This window comes from Mus pahari, chromosome 1, assembly GCF_900095145.1.
Source record: "Mus pahari chromosome 1, PAHARI_EIJ_v1.1, whole genome shotgun sequence".
In the NCBI taxonomy this organism is placed as follows: domain Eukaryota; kingdom Metazoa; phylum Chordata; class Mammalia; order Rodentia; family Muridae; genus Mus; species Mus pahari.
In genome coordinates this window covers 123,937,594-123,953,991 of record NC_034590.1, presented here as the reverse complement: position 1 = coordinate 123,953,991, position 16,398 = coordinate 123,937,594, and the positions used below count along the sequence as shown (strand labels likewise).

The 16,398-nt window shown below is 40.8% G+C and overlaps 1 protein-coding gene and 1 non-coding gene across 2 annotated transcripts in view; one reads left to right on the top strand and one right to left on the bottom strand.

Annotated features, from left to right (window-relative positions):
- Positions 1-238: 238 nt before the first annotated feature.
- Patl1 (PAT1 homolog 1, processing body mRNA decay factor) overlaps positions 239-16,398 on the bottom strand; it is a 34,396-nt gene continuing 18,236 nt past the window's right edge. Inside the window, exons 10-19 of the mRNA XM_021197092.1 lie at positions 14,253-14,433; positions 12,956-13,079; positions 12,381-12,478; positions 10,863-10,922; positions 8,777-8,925; positions 7,233-7,392; positions 5,538-5,693; positions 2,416-2,507; positions 2,162-2,311; positions 239-1,876 (exon numbers count right to left, since the gene is read on the bottom strand). Of these exons, the coding sequence (XP_021052751.1) occupies positions 1,855-1,876; positions 2,162-2,311; positions 2,416-2,507; positions 5,538-5,693; positions 7,233-7,392; positions 8,777-8,925; positions 10,863-10,922; positions 12,381-12,478; positions 12,956-13,079; positions 14,253-14,433 (1,192 nt within the window). The 3' untranslated portion in view covers positions 239-1,854. The remainder of the gene's footprint in view (positions 1,877-2,161; positions 2,312-2,415; positions 2,508-5,537; positions 5,694-7,232; positions 7,393-8,776; positions 8,926-10,862; positions 10,923-12,380; positions 12,479-12,955; positions 13,080-14,252; positions 14,434-16,398) is intronic.
- On the top strand, positions 10,982-11,115 carry LOC115062933. Its single transcript, XR_003842839.1, has one exon. It is a non-coding gene; the product is annotated as a small nucleolar RNA SNORA17 (small nucleolar RNA).

Below are 16,398 nucleotides of genomic sequence, written 5' to 3'. Positions count from 1 at the left end.
AGAATAAACAAAGCTACAAGGCTAGAGCTAAGAAAAATACAAACCAGAAGGGCAGCTAAATGCTTAAAGGAGTTACCTAAGTCTCTTAAAAGCAAAAAGAGATGGACATCTATCTAGAAATAGTGAATTTATTCAGAGCAAAGTGGTATTCCCCAACATCAAGAGTTTTGCTAGTGAACCCAAGTATAATGGAAAACATTAAAAACAAATGCAGAAACAAAAAGGTATAAAGCACACATTTTCAAGTATACAATTTGTTTTATTTACAATACCCTATAAAAATGTAAATTTAGAAACTTTTATTTTTATTAATTAGAACTGAACAAAAAGCACAATAAGAAAGAAAAAATAATCAAGTGTTTACTTGATCGGGTGTGAAGGGAAGGTAGGAAAGGCTCAGTGGAGACAGTAAGTATTGGTAGAAGGAAGCTAGGGACCGTCACTGGGGAGCAGCTGGTGGAGCCCGAGGCCACAAAATGAGAAGAAATGGAGATGAGTACAAAGACAGCTGGTTGTAACGGAGGGCTTTACTGTTATACATGTATGTGCAAAACGTTTATTCTTTTTAAATATCATAGCCTGTCCCCCGACTACATTCAAAAAGGTGAGAACAGCAGAAAGTAGGATCAGGAAGGGAATATAAAATAAATTCAATTTAGTTTTTTCAGAACTGTAACCACTAGAAAGCAGAGTCCCTTATCCTGGCTGACTGCTGAAGGGAAGAAAGGTGAGTGAAAGGGAAGTATCCCTAAGATTCAAACCCAGGCCCTGCTGGCTGCCAGTGGATGGGGCTCAGGTGAGACTAAGCAGCCAAGACAGCAGTTCTGCTGCAGGGTAGAGGAAACTGAAGAGCAGAGCCCAAGCTTAGCAGCCATGGCTACATTTGGAGGTTTCTACCCAAGACACTAAATGAAAATGGGGAAGAGGAGCAGAAGCATGGCTTACAGAAGTCACGTCAGGAAGACAGTGCAGGTGCACAAAAGCTACACCGCAGAAGCAGGCTCTACGTGAGGCTCGTCTTGGGTACTCGTGAATGCACTTGAGGGGACAGACTCAAGCACGCTGTAGTCATCACAAGAAAAGGCTTAACCGTGTGTGTGCTGTTTCTATTATGGTTGTCAGGTACAAAGGAAATACAGGAAAGGAGAAAGAAAAGTTCTCTCAGCCTAGAGCTGGGCATCAGCCAACTAACAAGTTTGATTTAATGTAATGTGCTGTATACCCTGTATTTATATATTAAAAAAGTAGAATCCACCAAATGACAAGATGGAACAGAAACAGATTAAAAATATATCAGCTGGTTTATTTTTAGAGGTATATGTTAACTAAATATTTTTCAAACAAACTCATTCTTTAAGGACCCTCTGGAGACCACATGAATGTTTGTGTAGGGGTGTGTATATATTTACCTATATCTTGACTTCTACTTTATTTTGACTCTCCTATAATCATATTAATAAGGGGAAATGAAAAAAAGACTTCAAAGCGGGGAGGAGTCCTTTGGTATACTACAACCTACTTTGAATTGTAATAGTGGTGATGGGATAAAGGGACATTATATTTGTGTCTCTAGGGCAAAGAAAATGCAAAATTGAGAAGAATTGAGTAAAAGTAGGACATGCAAAAGTGTAACGCAGAAGGTAAAAGAAACCAGCAGAAGTACCACCCAGCAGAAGTATCAGAGCAGCGGGAATACCTGGCATTCAGAGCTAACTTCTGAAAACAGGAATGGATCCCACAAGACTTTGCTTTGGGTCATAAGCTACCTCCCCCCCCTCATTAAAAACACTCCATTGGTGATGGCAGCAGTGCAGGTGGCAGCCAACAGGAGGTACAGGACACTCTGGAGATCTTTTATCGTATCCCCTGAACCAGCCTAAGGATATGAAGAGAAAGATGACTTGTTTGAATGAGTAAGTTAAAACAGGATCAATCTTTTCCATTCAAGTTACATCTTTACAAGAATTCTCATAATACAAGATCTTAGATGCCTTTCAGCTTGTGTTGTTTTCTGAGGTACTGTTACACACAATACAGTGATTTGTTTTAGCACACACACACACTTAATGGATGTCTCAAATCTCTTACTCTCATTCCGCTTCATCCTCCCCATGGTGTAATGTCTGAGATACCAAGGTAGTGAAATGTGTTCACAACTTACTGCAGTTTTGTTTCCAGCAAGTTCAGTTTCTGCCGGTCAACATAGCGAGAAAAAAGGGACACTAGGTTTGTAGGGATAGAGATTGGTTTGGCCAGGGCTGCTTGGGGGATCCGTAGAAGTTCTCGGGTTGCCATGAACATCACCTCTGTCCTAACAGATAAAACCCAAAACAGTATGAGAAGTAGAAGGGAAAGAGAAGGAGAGCAAAGATAATTTTAAATATTTAAAGTAGGAGATAAGCAATCAATACTAACCACTGGTTATTTTGCGTTGATTCTATAGCAGGATCTGAACTCTGTAGGTCTTCCCCACGGCTTAGTAGGATTAGGAGCAGTGACAAGCCAAACTATAACAGAAATCAGATGGAATTAAACTTAACAATGTATCTAAAAGGCTGGAGAAATGGATCAGAATTAAGAGCACCTGTTCTTGAGGAGGATCAAAGTTCAGTTCCCAGAAACCACATATAGTTCACAACCAGCCACTGGCATTCACAGGAGGCAGGCAAACAAACAAATCCATATAAAACAAATCTAAAAGCAACAACAGCAAAACTCAAATACAGTACACCTAAACCTCTTCCACATCAGTTGATAGGACCATGGCACTGAATGGGAATGCCTCTATACCAAAGCCTTTGTGTAGCCAGGCGGAGAGGTCAGACAAGCCTGGCATTAAAGTTGTCTTTTCTCTAAATTTTAGTTTTTCACATAGCAGATGACAAGCATAGAAAGCCACTTCTGTATATCCTATCCTGTTGTGAAAATATTTTCCACACCAGTCACTGATAATCTAAAGATTTTGTCTTTCTCCTTTTTTTAAAGAATCAAAAGAGATTAAGAAGAAAAGTCAAAGTTCATGGAAAATTAGAAGAAAGAAAATTAAGCAAAGTTATTTTATAAATAAGAAAAGGCATTAAGAGCTACATGGGGCCCTGAAGATATAGCTCAGTTGGTGGCATTCTTTCCTAGCATGCACAAGGTCTGATTCCCAGCACCATATAAACCTGGCATGACAGTGCATACCTATAATCCCAGCATTCAGGAGAATTAAAAGTTCAATGTCATCCTTGGCTACACAGGAGGTTAGGGAGCAGCCTGGAATACACAATGGCTCAAAAGCAAAACAAAAGAAATCAACAAAAATATAGAGAAATATACAAAGGGAAAAAAAATCAAAGCTGAAAGGAAATTTAAAAAAAAATATATTCCTGAGGTTAGGAAAATAGCTCAGTTGGTAAAGTACCTGCATGCAAAAGTGAGGACCTGAGTTTTGATCCCAAGAAATCACAGAAAGCTGAGGATGGTAGTATGTGCCTGTGATTCTGCCTCTGGGAACTGGAGCCTGGCAGATCCCTGATGTACAATGGCCAGCCTGTCAAGTCACATCAGTGAGCTTCAAGTTTAGCCAAAGAACTTATCTCAAAAAGCAAAGACAGGGAATAATCAAAGACACCTGATGCCAACCTCTGACTGTGTATAGCCTTTTACATGCACATCATATAAAAAGTGCACGTGGGGCTGGGGAGATGGCTCAGTGGTTAAGAGCACTGACTGCTCTTCCGAAGGTCCTGAGTTCAAATTCCAGCAACCACTTGGTGGCTCACAACCATCTGTAATGAGATCTGATGCCCTCTTCTGGTGTGTCTGAAGATAGCTACAGTGTACTTACATATAATAAATAAATCTTAAAAACAAAACAAAACAAAAAACAACAACAAAAAAAACTAATCAGTACCCCCAGAGCTCATGTCTCTAGCTGCATATATAGCAGAAGATGGCCTAGTCAGCCATCATTGGGAAGAGAGGCCCCTTGGTCTTGCAAACTTTATATGCCCAATACAGGAGAACGTCAGGGCCAAGAAGTGGGAGTGGGTGGCAGGGGAGCAGGGTGGGGGGAGGGTATAGGGGACATTTGGGATAGCATTTGAAATGTAAATGAAGAAAATATCTAATAAAATAAGCTAAAAAAAAAGTGCACGTGTATGCACATAGTATTCTCTTATCTGAAATCTACAAACTTACAAAGGGTATTAATAGAAGCCTAAAAATCAGTAACATGAACTCTGAAAGGGCATTGAATGAAAACGCCAACAGCACCAGGTTAAATGTGATGCTGGCAGTATTCTGGGATTTCATTCTACTTTTCTGTACTTGTATTACAAAGGATAATCTTTCTTTTCACAAAATTTCCCTGCATTCTATTTGTAGGCAAATTTTCACCAGACTCAGGATATTGTATGACTTCTTGGTTTTCTACTGCTCTTATCAAAATTAAAACAGATTAAATAACAGGAAGACCATGACTGGTCACTTGAGAAACTGTATGTGCTGAGGGATACTGGTATCTCTACTGCCTCAGATACTTTGTTATTGTTGGTATGTCAAAGGAGAAAGGGGTGCTGAGACTTGACCTTCACTGTATACCATGGCTCTAAACAAGTACCTACTACATAGCAGGCACCATCTAAATACTATGACAACTATGCAAAGCCTGCATCATTACTTGCACAACACAGATCAGAAAACCAGCTGAGGGGCTGAAGAGATGGCTCAGTGGTTTAGATCACTGACTGCTCTTCCAGAGGACACAAGTTCAATTGCCAGCACCCACATGGCAGTTCACAACTATCTATACCTCCAAAATATGACACCCTCACACAGACATACATGCAGACAAAACACCAATGCAAATAAGATAAATAAACTATTACAAGTAAAATAGAAAACCAGCTGAGCATCATAAGGCTGTAATAGGGCAGGCTAGGACTGAAATTTGCCTGTTTAGAAACCATGGTCTTCTTACTAGGTTTCCTCTAAGTGGTTTTTGTTTTGTTTTGTACTGAAACTGGGTATGTACACTAGGCTGGCCTTAAACTTAAAAAAATTTATATGCCAGCCTTCCTCCTGAGTGCCAAGATTAAAACACAAGTGCACCAAGTTTTGTCTTAGTCTTTACATCTTTAACATGGCATTAACTGAAAGGTAGCTTCCCTGTCGTTAGGCATGCCATGTCCTGGCCACTGCTACTCAGGAGAAGCTTGTTAAAATTTCTGGGAAAAGTCCTAATGAAAAAGGACAAGCACCTAATCTACACCTTAATCATCCACACCCAGCTATATTCCTCATGCCAAGCCAGTTTTAACTTTCAGAACAGTTTTGAAGCAAGAATCTTCTGAGAATGGGAATCTACTGCTAAATATGAGAGGAATAACTGTAGAAGACTGAATACTTGATGCTACCAATTTCACCAGAAACTGATTTTTCCAAACCAGTAATATGTAGTTCTTGAGTGCAAGAAAGCTACAGCAGTTGTAAGTTTCCCAAGCGAAATTGAGATGCCATACAAACTTAAGGACACAAAGTGACAAGACCACCTTGTTCTGGAGCACAGCGGTGAGGTGAGAATTGGAGGGTGCTGGTGCACTTGCACTTTGAGGTAGGTTCATTAGCTGTTGCAGAAGGCTGGTGACAGTCACTGAAGGAAGATGATAAAGGAGGAGAGAGAAGGGACTCAGTAAGCATGGCAGCACCTACAAAACATAAACAAGAGTGTTACATCCTGCAAACCCTTCACTTACCTCCCACCAGTGGGTGTGACCAGCAGGCTGCTTGCCATATACAAAATCATTCTATTGCTGTGTGCAAGGACATTTGGTTGTAATGGAAAAGTAGGATAAATATTTGATTCTTTCTTGTTCAGTTTTGAGATGAGTTACTGGCCTACCACTCATTACTCATGGTTGATAAGTTTTTGGTATCAGTATGAACTCATTAAATAAAATCTAATTCAGTCTACTGCTATAATTTTTCTTTCTGATGTTAAATATGTCACTTCTGGCAAATAGGAGTCCCCTCAAATTGGTTTGAACATCCTTAGTAACCTAGTAGTTCTCTTGTCTCTGTTGTAAGACCAGGATTATCTGTACTCCCAGGAGAACGCCTGGAACCAGCTATTACTTCAAGAAAGTGGATTCTAGAAACATGGTTTATTTCTTTTAATTCACATAGGTTAAAAAAACTCAGCACATGCATGTACACATAAATATTTATACACACATACAAGAGAGGGAGGAAAGAGAATGAACTACAAACATATTTTTAGACTGGTGTCAAACTTACAGCAATCTTCCTGCCTTAGTCACTACAGTGCAGGGAAATCAGGCATGAGTTACCACACCCAACTTTTCTATAGAGTTAACTAAGTGCTCTTCACTAGCAAGTAAGCTCCATGAAGATCTTTTTGTACTCCCAGCTTTAGTTCTATGATGTAAATGGTGCCTGGAATGTAGTGAGTATCCACCAAATGACTGAGGGTCTCCCACACTTGCTTCCATTATTGGGTTTCCATGAGATTATAACTGACAAAGTGCCCACTGCTCCACTGATTTCCTTTGGCATTTTTTGCTCTAAAATAGGTGTACCTTTTTATTCTGGCCTTTTATTCTTTAGGATAAATCTCCAATCTTCAAATTTTTCCTACACTCCATTTTTCATTCTTGGAGTCTCTTACAAAATGTACTAGTTTCAAGGCTGGAAAGACAGTTCAGCTATTTAGAGTACTTGTTGCTTTTACAGAGGACCCCAAATCCAATTCCCAGCACCCACATGGAGGTTCACAAGCCTTAACTCCAATTGTAGGGATCTAATGCCCTGTTCTGACCTCCATGGACACTGACCATGCATACAGTGCACATGCACACAGGCAAGCAAACTACTCATAAGTAAAACTAAAAAAACTATTAAAAAAAATGTGTAGCCGGGCAGTGGTGGCTCATGCCTTTAATCCCAGCACTCGGGAGGCAGAGGCAGGCGGATTTGAGTTTGAGGCCAGCCTGGTCTGCAGAGCGAGTTCCAGGACAGCCAGGGCTATACAGTGAAACCCTGTCTCGAAAAACCAAAAAAAAAAAAAAGATTTATCCTGTGGGGCACCATTCAACTAAACCTCCAGGCTAATGTGAAGCTACTGACAACAGAGCAAAGAGGGATATTTGACATCCGCAAAAGTGTAATCAAGAGTCAACGTTTTCCAACTTGAGAACTGTAAGGAAATTGCCCTACATTGTAGGTACCTCATCTTGGGCATCCTTCTTGATAAGGAAAGGGAGGTTCCTGGCAGTTGCCATGAGAATGTCAGCTGCTTGCTCTGTGGAGAGGAAAGGGAGAATGCGGGCAACCATTCTCTTCCCTTTTCGGATACACATGATCTGTACAAAGTGGTCATCACTTGGCCTGCAAAAAGAATGCCACCTAGTGTCAATAAAGGCAATACAGAAAACCCACATTTTTAAAAATTACACAACATTCATCTTTATGATCATCTGTACTACCAACATGGAAGATGACTTTCTAATGCCAATCAATTTTTACTTTTTACAATAAAAAGTAGAAAGTTTTACAAATATGGAAAATCATTTAGATATAAAAGTGTGATCAAATTTGATTTAAGTAAAAATTAAATATTTTTCAGGGTTAACCTGTAAGTGTTATTATGGCACATAGAATTTACAAAGCTTTGTAATTTGCTTTTTGCCCCCACAGAATGGGAATTGAGTCCAGAGCCTCCTGTATGCTAGACAAATATTCTACTGTGAGCACTTCAACCTCTTCAATACTTTTCCATGTCAGTATTTTTCAACTAAATGCATTTAATGGTTACATTACATGTCTATCTAGGGATAAATCACATTTATCAGACCAAAACTACAAAGAGTTGAAAAGAAGTCTGTTCTATGTTTGTGTAAGTTGTGGCTCAGGAGACCCTGAGTAAAGAGAAAGGAAACATTAGCAGACATAGTTCTCTTAGTATCTGGGATTTATCAAACATCACAATTAGGTTTGCTTCAGACAATGAGCAGGAGAAAGATGACACAGAAAGAGTTAACACTTCTGTCAGGTGCCATAATGGGACAAGCTAATAACTAGCAGGTGATCATCCTGAAGCTGCTTCAGATTATTATAATTTGTGACAGGTGAGCCCTCATTAAGCAAGGTTGTGAGGGACTCATTTTAGGAAAGACTCCTGCTATTAATATGCTTTTCCTGTTATTATTAAACATATATAACAATCACTAAGTAGCGGCACACCCCTTTGGAGCAGATCTCTGCAGATCCACGAAGATGTACTATCTTGTAGTGATGCTATATAGACAAACAGATGACTTAAGTCTTAGTGATGATCCTATAAAAATTCCTAATATTATATCTGTGATTATTAAGCTCTTTTACTAATGGGACTGCTATTAGGTCCTTTTCTGATAATCAAAGCTGCAATGAGAACTCTGTGCCAGTCTCCCAAGTGTCACCACTTAATTGCTTTTAGATGGTAACCCAACTTTCTCCTACTCAGAGCACATTCCAAGAGGTTGTAAAACAATTAACCAAAGGTCCACACCTTTAATACCAGCCTTTGGAAGGCAACTGGATCTCAGTGAAACTAAAGTCAGGCAGGGACACAAAAATGTGACTCTCTCAAAACAAAAACAACAAAACCCAAGATAGGTAGATGCTAAGCTTATAGAAATAGTTGGACAGAGTATATCATAATCCCAAGTATGTGGAGTTTAGTTTGGTAATGGAGGGAATCTCCCATTTCCTCTAAGAGCACAATAATTACCTCTCTTGTCCAGGCAATTTGCCCCTCAGGTTGTCATACATGCTACAAATTTTGTGCTTTCTTTCATCCATCAGGGCAGGCCGCTCTTCTTCTAGACTTAGGAGATAGCGCCTTTCATAATCCTCCACATCAAGGAGTAAACTATAGGTCTAGGAGAGAGACAGAATAGGCCACAACATGGTAGGTTAGGACCAGAGTATTAGATAAACGTCTTCAGTTTAGGACTAACTAGTAAAAATACCAGCATGTAATTTAAAACAAAAGGAATTTTTAAAACAGGTGCTCCTTTAAATGTAGGGAAACATGGTGAAATAATCCTTTAAGCATCATTCTTTCTCTCTCTTGGAATGCTAGTCAAATAATAAAACAGCGAAGTTAATTATGTTTCCCAAAATCTCTAGCAGCAATTTTTTTTTTGAGACAGGGTTTCTCTGTGTAGCTCTGCCTGTCCTGGAACTCACTCTGTAGACCAGGCTGGCCTTGAACTCAGAAATCCACCTGCCTCTGCCTCCCAAGTGCTGGGATTAAAGGCGTGCGCCACCATTGCCCGGCTTCTAGCAGCAATGTTAGGCTAAAATACCCAACTTACTGTAACATTGCCACCTTCCATTGATAAGGGTGTCTGAGAGTGTGGAGGTGCCAGGGCTTGACTGTTAAGCGTTTTTTTCTATCTTTCAGCACTTTCTATATCGAGGCAGCATCTCCCACCTGAACCCAGAGGGAGCCAAGTAGGCTTACCTAACTAGCCAGGTTCCTCCAAGGATCCTATCTCTTGTCTCCTCAGCACTGGCTTGACATACCTGCCTGGCATTTATGTGAATGCAGAGGATGTAAACTCTGTTCTTCAAACAAACATTTTACCATCTTCTCTAGCCCAGGTAATCTTTAGATAGGGTCTCATTTTGTAGTCCTTCTGGAACTCACTATGTAGTCCTCAAATTCAGAAACTGCCCTGTGATTAAAATCCACCACCATGGATTCCTGATAAATATTTTGCTAGTCAAGCAAATTTTGTTTTTGTTTTGTTTCTTGAGACAGGGTTACTCTGTGTAGCCCTGGCTATCCTGTTAACTCGTTCTGTATATCAGGCTAAACTAGGAGATCTTCCTATCTCTGCCTCCTGAATGCTGGGATTAAAGTTTGTGTATCACCACCAACCAGGTAAAAAGTTAATTTTACTGGCTGACACCAGTAGTCTAAGCACTTCACAGGTATTCAACTCATTGCAAACTCAACCCCAAAACAAAATTACTATAGTTGTCTCCACAAAGAAACTGAGGACAGCATAAAAGTTTAAATAACTCAGCCTCAGGTTACAGACTCAGAAAAGGGACAGTTTGTAGCTTGTGCTCTACAGTCTTGAACATGGTGTATGCTTTATAGACAGTCTATATGTATAATCTCATTTCACCCAATAAATGATGTAAAACTAAATCAGTTCATGAGAAACTTTTATTCCTATTTTTAATTAGGCTCAAGATGACCTGGGTTGATGAGACTGCTCAGTGGGTAAAGGTGCTTGCAGTCAAGTCTGACAGCCTGAGTTCATCTCTGTGTTGGAAGGAGCCACATGTTGCCTCCCTTAAGTTATCATCTGACTTCCACACAAGCTGGAGTAAACACCTACACACACATACACTTAATATATCACAAAAGGTGACCTGCTCAAAGATAATTATTAGTTGAACAGCAGTGAACAAAACACCAGTGCAGTGTTCTTTCTAGGATCCCATAGGCAAGGTATGTAGCACAATCACTTCTAAATACTCTGGTAAACAACAAGAGCTTACCACAAGTCAATTCTTACATAATATAAAAGAACAGGGGCCATTGAGATGACTTAGCAGGCAAAAGCACCTACCCACCCAAGCCTGTCTTGAGTTTGAGACCCAAAACCCACATGGCAGAAAGCAAGAACCCAGCCCTACAAGCTGTCCTCCGACCTTCATGCTCAATGCCACCCCATACATAAAATGTAACTTAAAAAAAAAATGCTGATTTACTGATTGTTCTACTTCTTGGGTACACATATATTTGATAGTCCTTTAAATTGAAACTAAATATAGAAATAAATTCTAAAACTTACTTTCTCAATTATGACAAGGGTTTTTCTTCTCTTATCCCGAACTTGTTTTTCTTTTGTTTCCTTAAAAAAAAAAAAAAAAAAAAAAAATATCACAGTTAAAATTCTTTAGAACATTTTACTCTGCCCCTAGAAGCACTACGAATGTGGCTGCTGTGTGCCTACAGTGTGTCAGTAGGTGGCAGAGAGGAGAAAGGCTATGTCTATACTCAGTGCTTTGACCTATGACTATCTGAATGACTAGTAGCCTGAAAAAAAGCTAGCTTGAGACAACTACCAATCAGGTGCCAGGCAATCCCAGATGAGCTCCCAGGATGGGAAACAAGCTAAAAACTTGAAGAACCCTGTCTGTGACTCTGGCCCCAAGCAGGAGTGAGCCAGAAACGACTACCAGACTGGCATCATGGGGCCCCTGACAGGGAGCTAACCTGAGATGAGTACCAACCAGTCCAGAGCTACAAAGGCTTGGGAGATGCAGAACCCTGCCAGGCACCATAATGCACAAGTGAGGCACAACACTCGGACACGACTCCTCAGATAATCCCAGACCCTCAAAGACCACCAAGAGCAAGTAAGTGGTGGAGAAATGGAAGAGAAGATAAATAGAGGGATGTGGGCACAATGAAGACAAGGGCAGAACTAGAGACTTGAGGGTAGTGAGGAACAGCCTGAGGTTAGTAGCCAGTGTTGCCACCTGAGACCATGGTAGGGTCTTGGCCTGTGCTACTACAGGGATGGGTTGGGAGTCTACGTAGAACTGGCCCTGGAGGCATGAGAACAGACCCTACCATGCATGGAAGGGGAGATTACCCTCCTCCTTCCTCACCCATCACCAACTGTGACAGGTGGGAGACCTAGCTCTAGGGTCATGAAAGCAGAAGAATTGGCCCTGTCCCTCACCTGCTGCAGCACTCAGGAGAGCAGGCAAGGTACAGGAGAGTAGAACTGACCCTAGTGATGCGATCAAGGGCAAGCTGAAGGTGTGTGAGAGAGTTGGCCCTGCAACTTGTCTGCCATGGGGCACAGGCAAGAAAAAGATGCCCTCGTGCCTTGTCATCTAGGGCTTGTGGGAACTGGCCTTGACTCTCAATTGCTGTGACACTTCAGAGAGTGGGACCTGCTCCTCACCTGGACACACTACAGTAGAGCTGGCCCTGGATAAGAGGGTTGCAGGTGAGCAGGCAACTAAGGATGTGAGTGTGGGAGAGCTGGTCCTGCCTCTTGTCTGCTGGGCAGTAGCACAGACAAGGGAGAAACCCTTCTCTTCCCCAACCTTGTCCCTCAACGTCTATGGCAGGTGGCAGAGATGGCCCTGAGGTTGAGAGTGGGAGAACTGCCCATGTCCCTCGCCAACTTCAACACTCTGGAGAGCAGATACTGTACCTTGTCTGAGCACCTTGCCTGGCCCTGTCTGCGGGTGAACTGGCCCCAAAGGTGTGAAAGTAGGAGAGTCAGTGGATAGACTAGCTCATGTCTTTCCAATGACTACCACAAATGAACACTTTATTTGCTGGCACTTACATCATCCTCACTCCGAGATGTCACAACAGCATCTATCATCTTCCGAGGATTATTCACACTAGAGACAGTAAGCTTCCCCAAAGAGCCCTCAAACTGCACTGAAAGGACAAAAAAGACTCCAATAAATACTTGGAATACAGCAGAGAGCACTTGAAAAGCTGTTTTCTGTTCTTCATCCATGGCTTAATAACTTCTCAGAGGACTGTAGATAGTAAAGCACCCCCTTTTCTTTTCTTTCTTTTGTTTGTTTAAGGCAAGGCCTCATTATCTTAGGCTGACTTTGAACTCATGACCCTTCTGCTTCTGCCTCCTCAGTACTAAGATTACAGGTGTGACTTGCTACAGCCAGCTAAAGCAATTCCTTTGCATAATCTATTCTCTAGTCTTCATTAATATTAATTATCAAAAGAAAAAATTTTCCTCTATCAATTTTAGAAGTATTAAGAAAAACAGTAAATTCTTAAAAATTATGAACTCTCAAAGGGCAAAGAACCTATGAGTTTATCTGTCAAGCTAGTCAGGCTCTCCACAAATAAATACCTCTAGTTTATTAAAACAGCAGTCTAGGACCTTACCAGGCTTATAAGCATGCTCCAGTTTGGCCACCTGAGGGGTGATGAGCTTGGTACGCTCCTTCTTAGGGCCATCACCTTGTATTTCTTCAGCAGCTGACAATTTCTCCAGTTTTTCAAAGTAATTCTACCACAAGAGAAGATGGTTTTTGTTGCAAAACAGACTACTACTGTACTTCACACTAATTATACCAGTGGTAATAACACAACTAAAGCACTAGAAACACACTGAGTTTTGTTACACACACACACACACACACACACACACACACACACATTTATTTTTCAATGTGCTTTTATCATAGAAATAACCCACTACATAGACCAGGCTGGCCTCAAACTCAAGAGATCGACCTTGCCTCTTTCTCCAGAGTGCTGGGATTAAAGGCATGTACACCCATCCTTGGCCTCTTTTCTTTTTTTCTTTTTGGAGACAGGGATTCTCAGTGTAGCAGTTAGTAGTTTCCCTGGAACTCACTTTGTAGACCAGGCCTCAAACTCAAGATATCTGCCTCCCAAGCGCTGAAACTATAGGCATGTGCCACCATGCCTGGTTCTCACCCATGACTTTTATTAAAAACCAATCGATGAACTACAGGTACACCTCAACAACAGAGCGAGTTTATAGCATGTTCAAGGCCCAGGGTTCAATGGCCAGCACCACAAACCTCTGACACACACATACTTTCAAATCTCCCAGCCTTCAAAAACATTAACTGGCTTGGTAAGATGGCTCAGTGGGCAAGGCACTTGTCACTAGGCATGATGTCCTAAGTTTAATCTCTGGGATCTATGTGAAAACAAACAAACAAACAACAAAATAAAAAACCCAACTAATTCCCCCTGATATTCACATGTCATCACTCTGATAGCAGTACTCACTGCCCACTAAATAAAATTTTTAAAAATTATTTTTAAAATCTGAATTAATGAAGAGGTCTTTAAAAGTTGGACTGCCAATAATATTTTCTTTCTTTTTTTGTGTGTGTATGGGGCTACTAGGGATTGAAGCCTGGGTCTTGCTCATGCTAGACAAGTGTTCTCTTCTCCTACTGAGCTACATCCCCAGCCCCACACTACTGTATCATTAATTGGAAAGACTAGATTATCAATGCTCAAATGAAAACACCAATCTGAAAACACAGCTATAATTAAAAAATGGACAGAATCTGCTATCAACTTGAATTCACTGGGCAATATCTCAATAGAAAGTCTACAAGTATTCACTTTTATCATTACTTAACTGATTATTATTAGCATAAGCAGACAATCTGTTCTCTAAGCTAGCCTGGCTATTCACCTGGTAATAGAAATCATCCAGGTAGGGATCAGTGCTCTGCAGCTGCATCATCTGTATTTTAGAGACCCAATCCTTTTCCCGCTGCAACATTAGATTAGCATATGGATCTTTCCAGAGATGATCTTGATGACTGGACCGGTGACCTCCTCTGTCTCCAGTACCATTGAGATTCCGATGCTGACTGAAAGACAAATGCATGCTGCATTCAGGCCAAGTCAGCATATTAGTTATGCTTTTTGAAATATAAGAATACAACAGGCTGGTTCCCCCTTTGATTTTTGTGAAGGAAAACAGAACTGTACCCTAACAGACTGAAAAGAGCTATGTGACACATAATCACAGAGATAAAACTAAGATCTGAGTACTTTCCCCCAACAATAAGCACATCTATACCTGTTGGTTTTGTGTTGACACAAACTAGAGTCATCAGAGAGGAAGGAATCTCAGTTGAGGAAATGCCTCCATGAAATACAGCTGTCAGGCATTTTTTAAATTAGTGATCAATGGAGGAGTGCCCAGACCCTTGTGAGTGGTGCTATTCCTGGGCTGGTGGTCCTCGGTTTTATAAGAAAGTAGGCTGAGCAAGCCAAGAAAGCAAGCCAGTAAGCAGCACTTCTCCATTAGCTGTCAGTTCCTGCCTCTAGGATCCTGCTGTCTGAATTCCTGTCTTAACTTCCTTCAATAATGTACATCAATTTGGAAGTGAAGGCAAATAAACTCTTTTCTCTCCAATTTGCTTCATGATCATGGTGTTTTGTTGAAGCAGTGGAACCACTAAGACAATATTCATACATGGACTTTTGTGTAAACTATAATCACTCACAGCAGGGAGATTTTTCCTGGCCTCAGCGTACGTAGAAAAATCTCCCTATTTACCAAAGCTATTTACCAGGTGGCAGAGTAATATTTAAATGTAGGCCAATCAGATTCTGAAGTCTGTATAATTTTCTTTAATTCACCGGAATCATAAAACATTTAAATGTAGCTAGAAGCACAAGTAAGTACTATAATAAATACCCACTCATCCAGATTTAAAAATGTATTTAGGCCAATTTGCTTCACTTTGAAGTCACACAGCCAACCATGGACAGCCAATTGTACTCCCAGCATTCAAGGCTTACTTAGGACTGTGGGTTCAAGCACAGACTAACATGTTTCAGGCCAGTCTCAACTATAAAGTAAGAACCTGTTTCAAAAACCAAATAATACAGGTTAGCTGAAAGCCTTAAAGATTATTTTAAGATGTTTTATGTGTATATTTGTGCATATACAAGCCAGAAGAGGGTGTTAGATCTCCTGGAGCTGGCGTTATCTGTGGTTATGAAGTTGAATGACACAGGTGCTGGGAACTGGACTCTAGTCCTCTGAAAAACATGTTTTTTGGTTTTGGTTTTGTTATGTTTTGTTCAGATTCACTTTTTATTTATATGAGTGCACTACAGCTATCTTCAGACACACCAGAAGGGCATTAGATCCTATGCATATGGTTGTAAGCCATCATGTGGTTCCTGGGAATTGAACTCAGGTTCTCTGGAAGAGCAGTCAGTCAGTGCTCTTAGCTGTTGAGTCATGCCTCTAGCCCCAGAAGATACTCTTTAACTGCTGAGTCATCGCTCCTGTCCTCTTACAGCTTCCTCTTCACAGAAGAATCAGCATGCTGCCTTTGTATGGTCTCTTCTCAACACCTCCTCTTATCTTTGTACTGCTTATGCATCTGTCTTTGAATGTCTTGTCTTGTCTGGTTTTTTTGTTTGTTTTTCTTTTTCTTTTCTTTTTTTTTACTATGGGCAGGCAGCAAACTTTATTCTAAACTTATGGACAGATGGGCATACTCAGATTCAATCATTGTAGTTTACCTACTTTCCCCAACCCTGACCCCAGACTTCTTAACTCCCTGGGGCCTCTAGTTTCTTGAGGGTTAGGTGCATCTTCTCTGACTGAACCCAGACCCGAAGTTCTCTGCTGTACATGTGTTGGGGGGCCTCATATTTCAGAAAATGGAAAGAGCTCCCATGCTCATGGATTGGCAGAATTAACATAGTAAAAAAGCAATCTACAGATTGAATGCAATCCCCATCAAAATCCCAACACAATTCTTCAAAGACATGAAAAGAGCAATTCTCAAATCCATCTGGAAAGGCAAAAA